This window comes from Zophobas morio, unplaced genomic scaffold (assembly GCF_036711695.1).
Source record: "Zophobas morio isolate AGI-343-1 ecotype UQ-CSIRO unplaced genomic scaffold, CSIRO_AGI_Zmor_V1 ptg000021l, whole genome shotgun sequence".
Lineage (NCBI taxonomy): Eukaryota > Metazoa > Arthropoda > Insecta > Coleoptera > Tenebrionidae > Zophobas > Zophobas morio.
Window position 1 is genome coordinate 12,931,966 of NW_026972126.1, and position 15,978 is coordinate 12,947,943.

The 15,978-nt window shown below is 33.3% G+C and overlaps 2 protein-coding genes across 2 annotated transcripts; both read right to left on the minus strand.

Annotated features, from left to right (window-relative positions):
• On the minus strand, positions 1-2,515 carry LOC135132078 (cytosolic endo-beta-N-acetylglucosaminidase-like). The gene is made up of 5 exons (XM_064060007.1): positions 2,179-2,515; positions 1,945-2,127; positions 744-1,897; positions 218-690; positions 1-165 (listed from the first exon to the last, which is right to left on the minus strand). Exons 2-5 carry the CDS (start codon positions 1,958-1,960, stop codon positions 48-50), a joined length of 1,761 nt encoding a protein of 586 aa, XP_063916077.1. The 5' UTR covers positions 1,961-2,127; positions 2,179-2,515; the 3' UTR covers positions 1-47.
• Positions 2,516-2,606: 91 nt separating this feature from the next.
• LOC135132080 (serine-threonine kinase receptor-associated protein) lies at positions 2,607-13,594 on the minus strand. Its single transcript, XM_064060008.1, has 5 exons — positions 13,374-13,594; positions 7,237-7,527; positions 7,035-7,159; positions 3,037-3,286; positions 2,607-2,979 (listed from the first exon to the last, which is right to left on the minus strand). The coding sequence occupies exons 1-5, from the start codon at positions 13,486-13,488 to the stop codon at positions 2,777-2,779; spliced, it is 984 nt and encodes a 327-aa protein (XP_063916078.1). The 5' UTR covers positions 13,489-13,594; the 3' UTR covers positions 2,607-2,776.
• Between the last annotated feature and the right edge of the window lie 2,384 nt (positions 13,595-15,978).

Below are 15,978 nucleotides of genomic sequence, written 5' to 3' on the forward strand. Positions count from 1 at the left end.
TTAACTGTAAACTGTAAACTTTAATCATAAAACTTTTCTGAATAAATTTACAACGACAAAATTCGATCTTCGACCCCCAAGCCGCACAAGTAAATGGATTTTCCTTCATCCAGAGTGCACCCAATTTCTAGAAGTGTACACGGTGTTACAATGAACTGGTAAACACTGAAAATAATACATTACTTTAAAATAACAACTTTCCACACGCGATACTTACGATATATTTAAATTTTCGTGTAAAAACAATTCTTCGTTACTTCTGACCACATGGTTTATTAACGATGGGTTTATCGATGGATTAACCTCAAGAAGGGTTGAATTATTAATCAAGTATTCCTTAACGGAACTATTGCATTTAATTTTCTTAATAGTACCATTTTTATCTGAAGTTAATAAGTTCAAACTTAACGAAGCGGGTTGATTACGTACTAATTTTGTTAAAGTATACACAGTGATTGTCCCTGACAACAAAATATCACAGGTGAATAGTCTATGAAGGTAACAAAGCGAACTATTTAAAAACTCCTTTGTAACCAAACATCTGACCCCCTTGTCTGTAAAGGCACATTGCAAACAATTACACTTATTATGAAGGGTTGGAATTTTATCATAGTCGGGTACCCATTCTAGAGTCCTCGGATGCTTTATTTTTGACAACTGTTGATGCTGAGAGAACATATTATACACATCCTAGAGCAAAAATTACGTATTTATTAAAATCATACACCTACTAATCTAATTACCTGTGTTACCCCCATGAAAAAGCTCGTTTTAAAAAAATGCGTGATCGGATGTGTGTATAAATACGGCCACAAGCTATTCCAAAACGCACAATCCCTATTAACAAAATCCTCAAAAAATTTCTGTCGATTTTCGTTTATGGGTAACGTTTCGTGGGTCCACCCAGGGGCAAAAATCGCCATGGATAAGTGGTGCCTACGGATTACCTGGGCTGCTTTAAACGTATTGAATTTACCACCACCGAACGTATTGCGACCGAACACATCCACACCCACATACACATCCAGGGTCCGATGTTTCGCAAACTCAATCGTATTTTGGATATTTTCTTCATTCCAGACGTAATTCAAGAAAATCCCGTCACAATTATCAAAGAAGAATTTGTTCAGAGGGTTTAGTTCGTTCTGCCATTTAAGTTCTCCGGTTTCAATAATGCTGTCATACCAAATTATTAGATTGTCGGGGTTTTCGCTACGCGTGCTCAGACTCAAATAACTCACGAACTTTTTCAACATTTCTGTGTCCGGAAGAGGGTTCTCAATGTTAAGCAACCACCCATCGAACTTAAATATTTCCAAAATTTTCGTGAGAGAGGTGGCGAAGATCCTCATCGTATCCTCATCCTTAAAGATTTTTTCGCAGATTTTTGTACCAGGTTGGAACTCAGTGATCAAAGTGCCTAAAATTTTCACCCCGTTGCGATGGGCTGCGTTTATCCAACACAGCGGCGGTATGGTGATCAAATGGTGACTAAAATACACAAAAACGTCAATATGCGCCCAGTTGTAAAACGAGTACAGGTTTCCTATATTCGTGCTCGAGAGATATTTGTCTTCCAAGTAGCCCCCTTTATAGTCATGACACACCAGAGTTTTAGGCACGAACCGCTTGTCTAGTCGTGTTTTGGGTGTAAATTTCTTCAGGTCGCAGTGACAATCGGAGATAATGTTTTGCACGACTGTGCTGCTGCGTTCCTGGAGCGGGATCACCCTCTGGACCCACCGCGGCGGGTTTTCAATCACCTCCGAGATGTTATCTAGAGACGTAATAGGAAAACACTCGCTCAGATAATTGGGTTTTAAGCGCTTCATTTCAGGACACTCTTCTTTGGTTTCGGTGTCCACACTGTTGGAGGTTTCTTCTGTTTTATCACTTTCTGTAAACAAACTCGTCACGAGTGAAGATTATTGCAAATGAATTTACCAGCGACAGTACTCATTATCGGTAATTGTGGGGCACCGGAAAACGGATGTGAATTGAGCTACTTGTGGCTTCTGATAACTTAATAGAAAAAATAGTTTCCTCTTCCGCTATCTTATATCTATTATTTGCTGCGCCGTTGCGTTATGCACGTATACAGTGATTGTTGTAAACAAGGGGGGCCCCCTGGAATGACATAACCTCAAATCTCGTCGTGTACGAAAAACACATACATACAGATTAATGATAAGTTTTCGTTGAAACGAACGATTTCTTTATTTATTTTGTTTACAGTGCTCGTTTTGAGCCACTGGTTGTTTATCAATTATCATAACATGAGGCGAGATAACCCCACTTTTTTAGAGACATTATTGATTTAATTTTTATTAACAATCAAGGGAAGCCAAACTTTACAGATTCGTTTTTACTGGTATTTATTTACAGAAACTAAAAACTAGTCTTATTTATTAGTTGTATTAAAATTGCAGTCAAGAAAAAATAACCTTACTTTTACATTACTACAAAACATTCAACCTGTGCAGCAAACATAATAATTATTAATTATTGATTGTTGACTGGTTGTTTTCCGACACCACTACATTGTTCCAGTAGCAATTACACCAATGTTTACAAAGCCCAAGCACTGATCGTAATCAAAGCCAGACTTGTTCCTCATGTTTTATTAAATATTCAAAGAAAAACAATGTAACATAAATAAAGCACTTTGTTGAGTCACAGAAACGAAGTTCTCGTCTTCTCTTCACCTCATCGTGAAAGAACTACGATTACTTGGATTTGAAAATGAAAGAAGAGTTAACAAATTTCGCCAAACTGTTTAAATAGCGGGAACTTCTTTGGGTGACGAAAGCGTGTCGTTATTCATTTGTGGTCCATCGACGCACTTCCACAGACCGTACGTTTTACCGATCGTGGTTTGCCACAGTCTCAAAGTCCCGTCTTCTGATCCAGAAGCGTATAATTCGCCGTCCGGCGAAAATTTCACGCAGTGGACCGGCCCGAAGTGGCCCTTGAAGGATTCTGGAACACCGGATTTAAATATATATATCCTGGCAATAATTATAATGCGTTTATTACCGATTTCGTTCCCAGTGGTGTAGTCAAACTTGTACACTTTCAGGTCGTCTCCTCCTGCTACGAAGATGGTTTTGTCCGGGTGGAGTGAGGCCGAGTTTACTGTGGTAGGAACGGAGAATTCTCTAATTTTTGTTAGAGACTCGGAGTCGAGGAATGTGACGTGGTTGGAGTGCGTTACGGTTAAAACGCTGCCGTCTCTGGATACCTCTAGGCTGTTTGGGATCGACGGAAATTCGATTTTTTGAATCTCCTACAAGTAAAAGGTAGCGAAGGTTAATATTTGTGTATTGTTTGATTTTATGCACGTGTAATTCGTCATTGATGCTCAGATAAGATTAAAAAGTGGATCAAGATCAACGCACAATGAAACTGTCTCTTTTTGGTCTCATTGTATTGACTACAAGTTCCCTATTTGTACTATTTATAATATTTAAAAGGACCTTGTAGTCAACATTTATTTAAATAATAATAATATAAAATTTATTGTTACGTTTTCATTGAAACAACTTATTAATTGCTTCACCGATCTTGAAATAATTATATATAGGGTGAGTCACTCAACAATGGTCCTCGATCTCATTAACTAATTGATTCAGACGTGATACACTTTTTCTCAATACAGACGCAGATTCAGGATTACAATTTCTTTCCAAAAACTATAGTGATTCACCCTGTATATTGTGGTGCTATCATGTTCCATTGACCATAAAGTCAAGACAAAATGACTCTTTTTACTTTTTTACTGGACCGATCGTTGTCACATTTTGTATGTATATTAAGAATATCATGTAGAGGGTTAAACGCTAACTAAATTTGGATAATCATCCCCACCACCAATGGGATGACGCCATCTCCAAAATTTATAACAAAAAGTATTTTTAAATTTTAAAAAATAAAATATTCCTGCACTTGTGATGTGTGAATCCATGTCGAATTTTCACCCTGGACATTCAGAATTTTTGCAAAAAATTCAAAACTGAATAACAATATTTTGCACTATAACTTTGAAACTACAAAACCAATTGCTCTGAAATCTTGCAAATATTTTACGGTTATCGTAATCATGGTAAATCGTTAAGCAAAATTGATTCGTTTACCTCTTCCCAAAAAACTGATGCTCAAAATTTTGCCGGGTAAATCCTATCCAAAATGTGCAAAATATGATGAAATGAATTCAATTTTATCTTAGCAAGTAGTAGCTTCGCCCACCCTCCCTCTATTTAATTAAATGGTATGTCATTGGCCAAAATCAATGTTTCCTTAGTAGGTACTAGCCCCTCTAACCACCCTCTATTTTCTTAGAGAGTACGTCATCTGCAAAATTAGTCTTATTTAAGCAAGTAATAGAACGGGCGGCTAGTGAATATTCTTAATATTGTTCAGTTTTATCTTAGGAAGTACTAGCCGCGCCCACCCACCCCCTCTCCAAGCTAGTGACTACTCTTGATATTGTTCAATCTTATCTTGGCAAGTACTAGCCCCGTCCACTCGCCCTGTATTTAATTAGAGGGTATATCACTTGGCAAAAGCGGGTGGCTGGGCGGGGTCGAGTTTAACTTTTTACTGCAGAGACATTTATAAACAAGCAAAAGCCCCGCCTATTCGCCTCCTCGTCATTCTAGTGTCTACTCTTAATATTGTCCAGTCTTATCTGAGAAAGCACTAGCCCCGCCCACCCACCGTATGTCCAACCTAGTGACTATTCTTAATATTGTTCAGTCTTATCTTAGCAAGTACTAGCCCCGTCCACTCGCCGTCTAAATAATTAGAGGGTATATCATTTGCCAAAACCGGGTGGGTGGGCGGGGCCAAGTTTAACTTTTTCCTGCAGAGACTTTTATAAGCAACGAATAGCCTCGCCCATCAGCCTCCTTTTCATTCTAGTGCCTACTCTTAATATTGTTCAGTCTTATCTGAGAAAGTACTAGCTCCGCCCACCCACCCTGTCTCCAACCTAGTGACTATTCTTAATATTGTTCAGTCCTATCTTAGCAAGTACTAGCTCCGTCCACTCGCTCTGTATTTAGTTATTTGCCAAAACCGGGTGGGTGGGCGGAGCCAAGTTTAACTTTTTCCTGTAGAAACTTTTATAAGCAACCAATAGCCCCCCCCCCCCACCTGCCCCTATTTAATTAAAAATTAAAATTTAATTTGACAAAATTAGTCTTAACTTACAGTTTCATTTTTATTTTTGTGGTTTGTCATTGCATTAAAAGTTTTTAAATTTCTTATACAGGGTGACTCATAAAAATTAATGAATGAGTCAATTTATTTTAATTTGGAAAGAAAAAATGAAGATTATAAAACATTTTGCAATTTAATTTTTAATCTGCAAAACCGAATGCTTTGCAATCCTGCTGTTGATGTTTTAAGCTTATGATAAGCATGATAAATGTTTAATCAAAATATATTTACTTATCCCCTCCAAAAAATTGATTACGTCATCTCAAAATTCTGATGAATAAATCCTCCCTAAAATGTGCAAAATATGACCAATCTATACTTATAATTTATCACTGCATATTATTGTTTAGATTTGCATATACAGGGTGACTCAAAAAATTAATAAATCAGTCAATTTATTTTACTGAATAAATCAATTGCAAAACTGAATGCTTTGAAATCTTGCAGACGTTTTAAAGTCATTGTAAGCATGGTAAAAATTGTTAATAAAAACAAATGTGTTATCCCCTTAAAAAATTGATGACGTTATCTCAAAATTTTGCCGACCAAGTTCTACCCAAAATGTGAAAAATACGATGAGTTTTTACTGGTGATTTATCATTACATTCATATTTTGTATTGATCAAATTAAAAACGAGTCACCCCATTTTTCCGAAAATGTGAAAATACAATTTTAATTATAATTATAATAATGATATTCAGAACATTTTGTCGATTGTAGCTTACTATTAATTTTTTTGATCCCTTGTTTTGAGGGGACGAACTCATTCAAATTCTTCCGATGTATAAACATAAACACTTTCAAGTTGTTTTTCTTACCGAAGTTAACCTACCGACGTACAGTAATGGAGTCCATCTGGCAATTTGGTACTTTCATATTTTCTCGATATTTCATAGACAAGGCCGCAGCTAGGGGGAGACCAGGGGATGCTAAGGCTCCCCTAGATCTAGACAAGTTATAATTAACCAAATGTGAATTAAAACATCAAAAATCAAAATCAAATTTGTGTTTTATTCAATAAGCGGAAGTCAGAGCAATAAAAAAAAAGTCTGGACCGTCGGCATTGTGATCTGGTTATTGCAATTCGTAGAAAACATCTTTTAGTTTAGTTTCTGTTTCATTCTCACGTCTACAGGTTGATAAGTGTTATTGCTATTCGTCTTAAATTACAAGTACCATAAATGATTTTCAGTTCAGTTTTCATTATTAGAACTACAGTGCATGTATCCAAACTGATATATGCGTCCTTGCAAAAATGTGGATCAACACAAAATTTTGTAATCAAACGGTTAGCACGTTTCTTTACCTTCAGCCAAATATTAGATACATGTTTTTATTTTAGCTTATAATGGTTGCCATAAAAAACAATAAAATTCGCAAAGTCAAATCTTTTAATTTTTCAAAAGAGCTGGACTTGACAAGCCGTACCTACTTTATAGGCGAGGGAAGTTCTGTCGAAGTAATCTGAATACAGATTCAGGATCACAATTACTTTCCAAAAAGTATAGGTGATTCACCCTGTATATTGTTGTATTATCATGTTCCATAGACTATAAAGTTAAGACGAAATGACTTCATTTTTTTTTTGTAACAGTTGACAAATAGTGTATTAAACTTTGTTCTGTTGGTGTAAGTAAATTCCCCTAAATGCAAATGTCACATTTAGTCAGAATTTTATTTCACCGACGAATTAGCATACAAGAACCATTTATATTTATGTTTTCTTGTTACACGAACTAGTCTCTAGTTTTCATTTTATTTAAGACCACTATTTCGCTCCTAGAATGTACTACGTCCCACTTCGATACCTTACCTTTCCGGAGGATCGTTCCCACACCCTCACAGTCTTATCGTCGGCGCACGAGACCAAATGAGTATCGTTTCTGAAAAACAACACGTGCCTTATTCCGGAAGTGTGTCCGTTGAATTCCTCGGGTTCTGAAATTTAGGTGTGGTCGTTAAATTGAGTCAAGACCGAACACGTCCGCCGAAGGTTGCTTCGATGGTCAACTTACTGGCATCAGGTTTATTCAAGTCGAATATCCTAACGAGTTTCTCGTTGCTTCCGGTCGCCAGAAGGCTGCTATCTTTGGAAAAGTTGACGCTTTTGACTATGTGTTTATGCTGGAAGGAGTGGAGCTCCTCGCCGGAATTCGCATCCCAGACTTTTCCGGTGAAGTCGGCGGCCCCGCTGGCGGCTTTGGTGGCGTCCTTGTTTAGTGCTACGCCCCAGACCGCCCCCTTGTGGCCCTCGAAAGTGCCGATCCAGTCGCCGGTGTCGCCTTGCCGCAGCATGGGTTTTCCGTCTGGAAATTGCAACGAAATTGGAGTCAATATGTATTTGTAGAGGAACTTAAGGTTAAAATGTGGGATTATTAACACTTTAATGTACATATAGAAACTCTCTTCAAAGAACAAAACAAAATACCTGTTGTAATACCAGCATTATACTAATAATCAATTGTTCTGCCGTGTAGTAAACTCTGAATAGGTGAAATAACAACTTGAAAGCGTTAACTAGTTTAATGGTGATGTTCTTTGAAAGCATTCTACCACTCTGCAGGCATAAATGAGACTTTGAATATTAATTATGCGGGAAAACACCTCTGATTTCTCTCCATACTAGTATTTCACTTCTTTTTTTCTAATAAATTATTTTTACTTCCCGAGCGTGAATAAGTTTTCGTTCGTCTGTCTGTCTGTCTGCCGTCTGTGCAGAATTTTATTAGACCGATAATATTCGAAACTACTGAATCGATTGTTGTCAAATTTGGTGTGTATATTAGGATTGTCATGTAGATGCTAAAACGCCAACCGAAAATTGGCTAATCATCCCCACCACCAATTTAATGACGTCATCCTCAAAATTTACAATGGTAATTTTGTTTTTATTTTAATAAAATAAGATGTTCCTGCACTTGTGGTGTATGAATTCGTGTTGAGTTTTCACCCTACAACTTTAGATTTTTGGAAAAAAAAACAAAATTTAACTTTGAAACTGCAAAACCGAATGCTCTGGAATCCTGCAAACGTTTTAAGGTTATCGTGAGCATGGTAAATCGTTAATCCCTTCCCAAAAATTTAATGAGGTAACATCAAAATTTTGTCGAAATGATCGTCTTTGAAATATGCAAAATATTAAAATTTGGCAATACAGTGCTGTTATTATTAGTATCATAAATAAATAAATAAAATAACAAAAATCAAATCTTATAATTTTTCGAAAAATCTGGATTCAATTACTTGCGAGAAATTTTTTAATATCACAATTTTTCGTTTTTTCTTTTTCTGCGATTTTACAATTTTTTGATGTCACAATTATTTCTTTTTTCATTTTCTTTAATTTTCAATTTTTCAATGTTTCTGTTTCATAATTTTTCGTTTTTGAAACTGTAATTTTTAAAATTTTTCGACTTCCAAATTTTTCAGTTTTTCAATATTATAATTTTTCAGTTTCTCAATTTTTATTTTTCGTTTTTCCGATTTCGTATCAAATTTTTCGTTTATTGAATTTTTAAAATTTTCAATCTTTGAGTTTTTCAATTCCTCGATTTTCCAATTTTGCAATTTTTGGATTTCCAGTTATAAGATTTTCCGATTTCTTTAATTTTCAATATTCCAATTTTACAATCTATATTAGCTTGTTCGATTTTTAAGTTTCTCATTTTTAACCTTTCGATTCATTAATTTTTGGTTTCTTCAAATTTTCAAGTTCTTGATTTCCAATTTTTAGATTTTTCAAAGTTGTTATTTTACACTATTTCGTTTATTCATTGGTGATTTTTCAATCTTGCAATTTTTCCATTTTTTTTCATTAGTTTAAAAATCAAAAAACTGAAAAAGCGAAAAACGGCAAGGCAAAATCGAAGAACTAAAAAAACGAAACATTGAAACATTAAAAATCGAGACACTTCAAAATCGAAAAAATCAATGAATCGAAAAATTGGAAAGAAAAAAAACTAATTGAATCGAAAAATTGGAAAAAAAATACTAATCGAATTAAAAAATTGGAGAACTCAAAAATTGTAAAATTGAAAAATTATAGAATCGTCAAAATTGCAAAGTCTGAAAAGTGTAAATAGAAAGATCGAAAAGTTGAAGAATCGAATAAATGAAAAAGTTTTGAAAATATAATGTAATTGAAAAATAGAAAAATTTCAAAATCGAAAAAGTGAAAAAATTTTAAAATTTTAGAAATTATTGGAAACATATGTAAAATAACTAGAAAATCGAAATTGAAGAAACGAAAAATTGAAAAATCGAGAAACTAAAAAATCTAAATTTGAGAAAACGAAAAATTAAAAAAATTAAAATTTTCACTTGGAAAAAAGGAAAAATTTTAAAAATAATTAAAATAAAAAACCGAAATAAAAAATTGAAAAAATGAAAAATTGAAAGCCTAAAAATGGAAACATCCAAAAGTTGGAAAATCGGAGAATTGAAAATTTTAAAAATAAAAACTCGAAGAGTTTAAATTGAAGAAACAAGTGAAAAATTGAAATTAAAGAAACAAAAAATTAAAACCGGAACATTGAAATATTGATAAATTGTAAAAATAAAGAAATAAAAACCAAAACCAAAAGTTCACATCGCACATTTGAAGAAATGCGGAATAAAACAACTGAAAAAGCAAAAAGTTATAAAATCGAATCATAGAAAAATTGAATAACTGAAAAGATAAACTCGAGATAAAAAACCGAAACGAAAAATTGCAAATCGAAAATTTCAAGAAATCCAGAATTAAATACATAATTGAAAAGTTGAGAAAATAAAAATTGAAAACTCGAGAAATTTTAAATTGAAAAATGCAAATAATTACAAAATCGAAAAACTGAAAAATTCAAAATTGAAAACTTGTGAAATTGCAAGTCGAAAAATTGAAACATCCAAAAGTTGTAAAATGGGAGAATTGAAAAATTAAAAAATGAAAACTGGAAGAGAGTAAAATTGAAGAAACAAAAATGAAAAATTGAAATTGAAGAAACAAAAAATTAAAACCGGAACATTGAAACATCGAAAAATTGTAAAAATAAAGAAATAAAAACCAAAAACAAAAATTTACATCGCACATTTGAAGAAATGCAGAATAAAACAATTGAAAAGTTGAAAAATTAAAAATTGAAAACTCGAGGAATTTTAAATCGAAAATGCGAAATCTAAAAAAAATTGAAAAATCGAAAAACTGAAGAAACAAAAAGTTATAAAATTGGAACACTGAAAAATCGATCAATTGCAAAATAAAGAATAAATGAAGAATTAAAAGTTGAAAAATCAAAAATTGAAGAACCAAAAAAAAAATTTAAAAATTGCAAATCGAAAAACTCAAGAAACGAAACATTGAAAAAACAAAATGATAAAATCGAAGCACTGAAAAATCGAATAATTAAAAGAACAAAAAAAAAATAAATAAAAACCTGAAACGAAAAAAGCAAATCCAAAAATTGCAAAATTCACAAGTTGGAAAATTGAAAAACTAAGCAATTTAAACTGGAAAACTAGAAGAACTGCAAATCAAAATTGAAGAAACGAAAAATCGAAAAACAAGAAACTGACAATTTTCACATTAAAAAAAGAAAAAATTGAAAAAGCGTAATGAAAAATTGAAAATTCGTGAAACTGCAAATCGAAAAATTGAAATTGAAAAAACAAAAAAATTATAAAAATTGTAAAAATAAAGAAATCAAAACCAAAACCAAAGGTTTACATTGAAAATTTGAAGAAATGCAGGATTAAATAACTGAAAAGATGAAAAAATAAAAACTCAAGAAATTTTAAATCAAAAAATGCAAAATCTAAAAATTGAAGAAACAAAAAAAAATTAAGAATCTGAACTGAAGACACGAAAAACTGAAAAAGCAAAAAGTTATAAAATCGAAACATAGAAAAATCGAATAATTGAAAATATAAACTCTAGATAAAAAACCGAAATGAAAAATTGAAACATCCAAAAGTTGGAAAATCGAAGAACTGAAAAATTGTGAAAATAAAGAAATAAAAACCAAAACCAAAAGTTCACATTGAAAATTTGAAGAAATCCAGAATTAAATACATGAGTAATTGAAAAGTTGGAAAAATAAAAATTGAAAATTCGAGAAATTTTAAATTGAAAAATGCAAAAAATTATAAAATCGAAGCATTGAAAAATCGAAAAATTGAAAAATTCAAAATTGAAAACTTGTGAAAATGCAAATCGAAAAATTGAAACATCCAAAAGTTGTAAAATGGGAGAACTGAAAAATTAAAAAATGAAAACTCGAAGAGGTGCCATTGAAAAACTGAAACTGAAAAAACAAGAAATAAAAACCAAAACTTCAAATCGAAAATTTGAAGAAATGAAGAATTAAATACATAATCGAAAAATTAAATACTGAAAACTGGAGGAATTTTAAATGGAAAAATTGCAAAATCTAAAAATTGAAGATACAAACAAAAAAAAAAATGAAAAATCACAGAAACGAAAAATTGAAAAAACAGAAAATTATAAAATCGAAGCATTTAAAAATCGAATAACTGAAAAAAGAAAAAACCCAATCGAAAAAGTGCAAAAATTCAAGTCAAAAAAGCTGCGGAAGTGTTATTTAGTGGTTTTTGCTTTATAGGGTTTAGGAGAGAACAAAAATTGCATTTTTTTAAATATTTTTTCAAAGAGGCGAGATTTTTTTTCATATGTAAACAATTTCCATTTCTTTTTGTTTTAGCTGTAATTACAATTAGAAGATATCAATTAAACAGAATATTTTGGGAATTTTTGAGAAAATACGAGCTCCTATATTGTTCTGCTTGTTAGGAAAAAAATTTTATTAGAAAAATTTAAACGGATCATACATTTGCTGGTACTGTTTATAACATGAATCCTCAATTTTTAAATCTGTACGATAAAAAAGTAGTCATTTTAACGCTAACATATAATTTGAATACCCAAAAGTCTGCTTTATCACGCACTAGCAACTTTTATAATTTCATTGGTAATGACGTCATTCGTGTTTCAAGACTAATCCGTAATTAGCAAAGTCATGGAGCACAAAATTTGTTTAACAAGTATCCTAGAACAACTTTCTCATATAGGTGTAGTTATCACTTATATAATACAATAAATGGTCCATTTAATAAAGTATTTCGCTGACTGATATGACTGACACAGTATGAAAAGAACTTCTCAGGTGTGGCAGAAATAATAAAGCGATAAATTAACTAGTAATTAATTCGTACAGCGGATTTCTATTAACTGCAGTCACATTGTAACGATTACACAAAAAATTCAGCTGCTTTAACAAAAAATCGATATAGCAATACAGTCTAATTAGTACAAAATGAAGCTTTTAATTTGTCGTGATTTAGTAATGCTGTTTTCTCATTGGCCACCGCAAAGCCTGTTTTACAAGGGGCGATTTCAAAAGTTCGGAATCTTGCGATTAATTTAAGGTAACTCCGCCCACTGTTTTTAAATTCCAACAACAGCCTAAAAAAAGCATTCCTTCTTCGCGGTCAAATAATATCGTTAGAATTTTAACAAGAAGCTACAAAAAAGAAGAGAAATCAAGTTAACCACAAACACCAGTAGCAAAAATAATGAGACGATGAATACATTAATTAGGAATCGGCAGAAATTAAATTTTAGTGTTGTAAAACCGGCGTGATTATGGGCATGCGGGCCAAACTAACTTGATGGAAATTAAGTGCATTGTTACGCACGGGTGTGCGTAATAATGGGAAATTACACAGTTAGGAAACAAGTGCAAACTTGTTTACAATAATAAATAGAATAAAAAGAAAAATTTCCGTAAACAAAGTTAAATAGTTCTGAGTTCTTGGGGCCATAAAGTCCCTCAGTCCGGCACTGTATAACCTCAACCGCTATCAACAAGCAAGCGCTAAAATAAACACCGACTTTATCACCGCACATGAGTTTATTCTCCGTTCAATTTTGCCGCCTCCGAACGTGTAGTTTTTTAGAAAATTCCCCACGATGGCGGTTGAGGGTAGCGAAAACAGGAAGAGTGGGCTGGATTTTGGCCTTGAATGTTTAAGGTTGCGTCTGGTCGAGGGTTTCAATTATGTCCAGAAAGAGAGAAAAAAACCAGGCCAAGGTAAATGTCTTGTTGATTGAAGGTAAAGTTTACTTCGCCGCTAGATCGGACAGAGTTTTACCTACCTTTGCATGCCGAAATTAGGAAATAGCCGTATTTTGTCACCGCACTGAAGTCTAAATGGACTACGGGTCTTGTGTGGCCGCTACATGTTAATGGTGTTTGACGAAGATTTGCCATAGTTTCTATTTTATTAGGTCAAACGGTACAAAAAATACTAAAAACCTACACACCACACTACAACACGAGTTCAGAAAGCGAACTGAACTGGATTTGACAGCGTCAACAACAGCTGGAGAAAGTGACAGGTGGGAGTTGCGCATGCTTGGAAGTATGACTGGTTGCCTATCGAGAAAAAGTAATAAAGATCAAATTAGTGATAAAGGAATTGTGATTTACACTGAGTTGGTTCCTTATGCCAGAGCCAGATTTAAATGTAATAAAGGTAAGTTTACACTAGGATGTCGGGTAATGGGAAGCAATCATCAACCTGCTTTACAAGTAAAAATGTTGTTTAAGATTGCTAGTAAACAACCGTTTTGTGATCGTTTTTTTTTAATTCCAAGTTTTTGGAAACTGTATTGACAATAACAACTAATAACATGTCTTGAGTTTTCGAAGCCAAATTTACATTGAACTAAACGACGAAATGGACGTTCTCCAAACCAATGTTACCGAACACACTGTGAATAGGTACTTCTAAACACGTTCATGAACTGATTAATCCGGAAGAGATTGTAGATAAAAGGCAAACGATTGAAGAACAGCCGTTTACTATCTTTGATTTGTCATTCTCTGTTAATAGTAGTCCTACTAGACACTACGAAAAAAAAAAAAAGCGTCATTCAGACTCTATTCAGAGTTTGACACCTACGTCTGTGTGTATGTATGGCTTGCTGTATGACATGTACCCCCATATGGAACATACAAGTATCAAAAGCAGGTGTAGAAAAGTTCAACATAAGCCCGTGACATCTTCGTAAAGCAAAAAATACTAACAGACATTGACATTTTTAAAGTGTCCCAAAGATCTATGGATCATTTTTAGACTATTATTTTTCTTCTCTTCCGTATTTATTTTCGCTATGTCTAATCTTTCTAATAAATGTCTCCCGAAATATATGGATAGTTCTGTAGTTTATTTCAATTTTATTTCCCTAGTGGCTAAATATGATGATCTTACTTCTTTTGTCTATAATAACAATTTTTCCTTTCTCTTGTTAACAGAAATCAAGTTAAATTTGGAATACTAGATATTCTGATTTCTTTGGATGGGTTCAAAATTCTAAGAGGTGATCGGAATATACCGTAAATGTAATTGATCATATTGATATTAGTGGCATTGATTCCCATTGTTTAAGGATCATTAACAACTGTGTCACATTTATCTTAGGTTGTAGAACCTCTTTCTCTACCTTTAATGACGACAAAATTGCGTTTCAATATTATTGCTGAATTAGCTGACATCAATGATAATGCTGTTCAAATTTGGAAACAAATTAACGGATCTGTGAGATTCTTTCATACTACTTCAAAAATATAACAAAAAGGGTCCTCGAGATTCTTTCAAACTGTTTCAAAAACAAAATTCAAGGGGTCTTTGAGATTCTTTCAAATTACTTCAAAAACAATCTAAGGGGTTTCCTAAATTCTTTCAAGCTACTTCAAAAAGAAAACACAAGGGATCCCCGAGATTATTTCAAACCAATGGAACCACCTGGAAATCAAGAATTTTCCAGAGGCGACAGTGGCCGAATCCGAATTTTATATACTTTTAAACGAAGTAAAATTTCGCCGTTTCAGGCCCCGATCTAAATTTTTCTCGCGCTAGTTCTTAGGTCCCATTTGCCCCTGCTCAAAAGACTGCAAAATCCTTTTAAATTACTTCAAAAACAAGACACATCGAAGCCCCGAGATTGTTTCAAACTATTTCAAAAACAAAACCTGAGGGGTTTCCGAGATTCATTCATACCAGTTCAAAACCAGACACAAGAGGACCCCGAGATTCTTTCAAACTACTTCAAAAACCAGACACAAGGGATCCTCTAAATTCTTTCAAATTACTTCAAAAACAAGAAATGAATCTCCGAAATTCTTTCAGACTAGTTGAAAAACAAAATACAAGGGATCCCCGAGATTCTTTCAAACTACTTCGAAAACAAGATAACGAATTTCTGAGCTTCTTTCAAACTAATTCAAAAATAAAAAAATCCGGTCCCCGAGATTCTTTCAAATTATGTACTTCAAAAACAACACAAGATATCACCGGGATACTTCCAAACTACTTAAAAACAAAACAAAAAGGGTCCTCGAGATTCTTTCAAACTACTTCAAAAACAAAACCTGAGGAGTTTCCGAGATTCATTCATTCCAGTTCAAAACCAGACACAAGAGGTCCCCGAGATTCTTTCAAACAACCTCAAAAACCAGGCACAAGGGATCCTCTAAATTCTTTCAAATTAAGTACTTCAAAAACAAGAAATGAATCTCCGAAATTCTTTCAAACTAGTTGAAAAACAAAATACAAGGGATCCCCGAGATTCTTTCAAACTGCTTCGAAAACAAGATAACGGATTTCTGAGCTTCTTTCAAACTAATTCAAAAATAAAAAAATCCGGTCCCCGAGATTCTTTCAAATTACTTCAAAAACAACACAAGATGTCACCGGGA

Bases quoted from the DNA above. Each gene is read 5' to 3' on its own strand.
- LOC135132078 (XM_064060007.1), bottom strand. The intron at 691-743 runs GTAATTAGATTA...TTTTTGCTCTAG, and splicing joins TTTTCATGGGGGTAACACAG to GATGTGTATAATATGTTCTC. The intron at 166-217 runs GTAAGTATCGCG...TATTATTTTCAG, and splicing joins CACGAAAATTTAAATATATC to TGTTTACCAGTTCATTGTAA.
- LOC135132080 (XM_064060008.1), bottom strand. From the start codon at position 13,488: ATGGCAAATCTTCGTCAAACACCATTAACATGTAGCGGCCACACAAGA. The intron at 7,528-13,373 runs GTAGGTAAAACT...TGCAATTTCCAG, and splicing joins CCTAATTTCGGCATGCAAAG to ACGGAAAACCCATGCTGCGG. The intron at 7,160-7,236 runs GTAAGTTGACCA...CCTAAATTTCAG, and splicing joins CTTGAATAAACCTGATGCCA to AACCCGAGGAATTCAACGGA.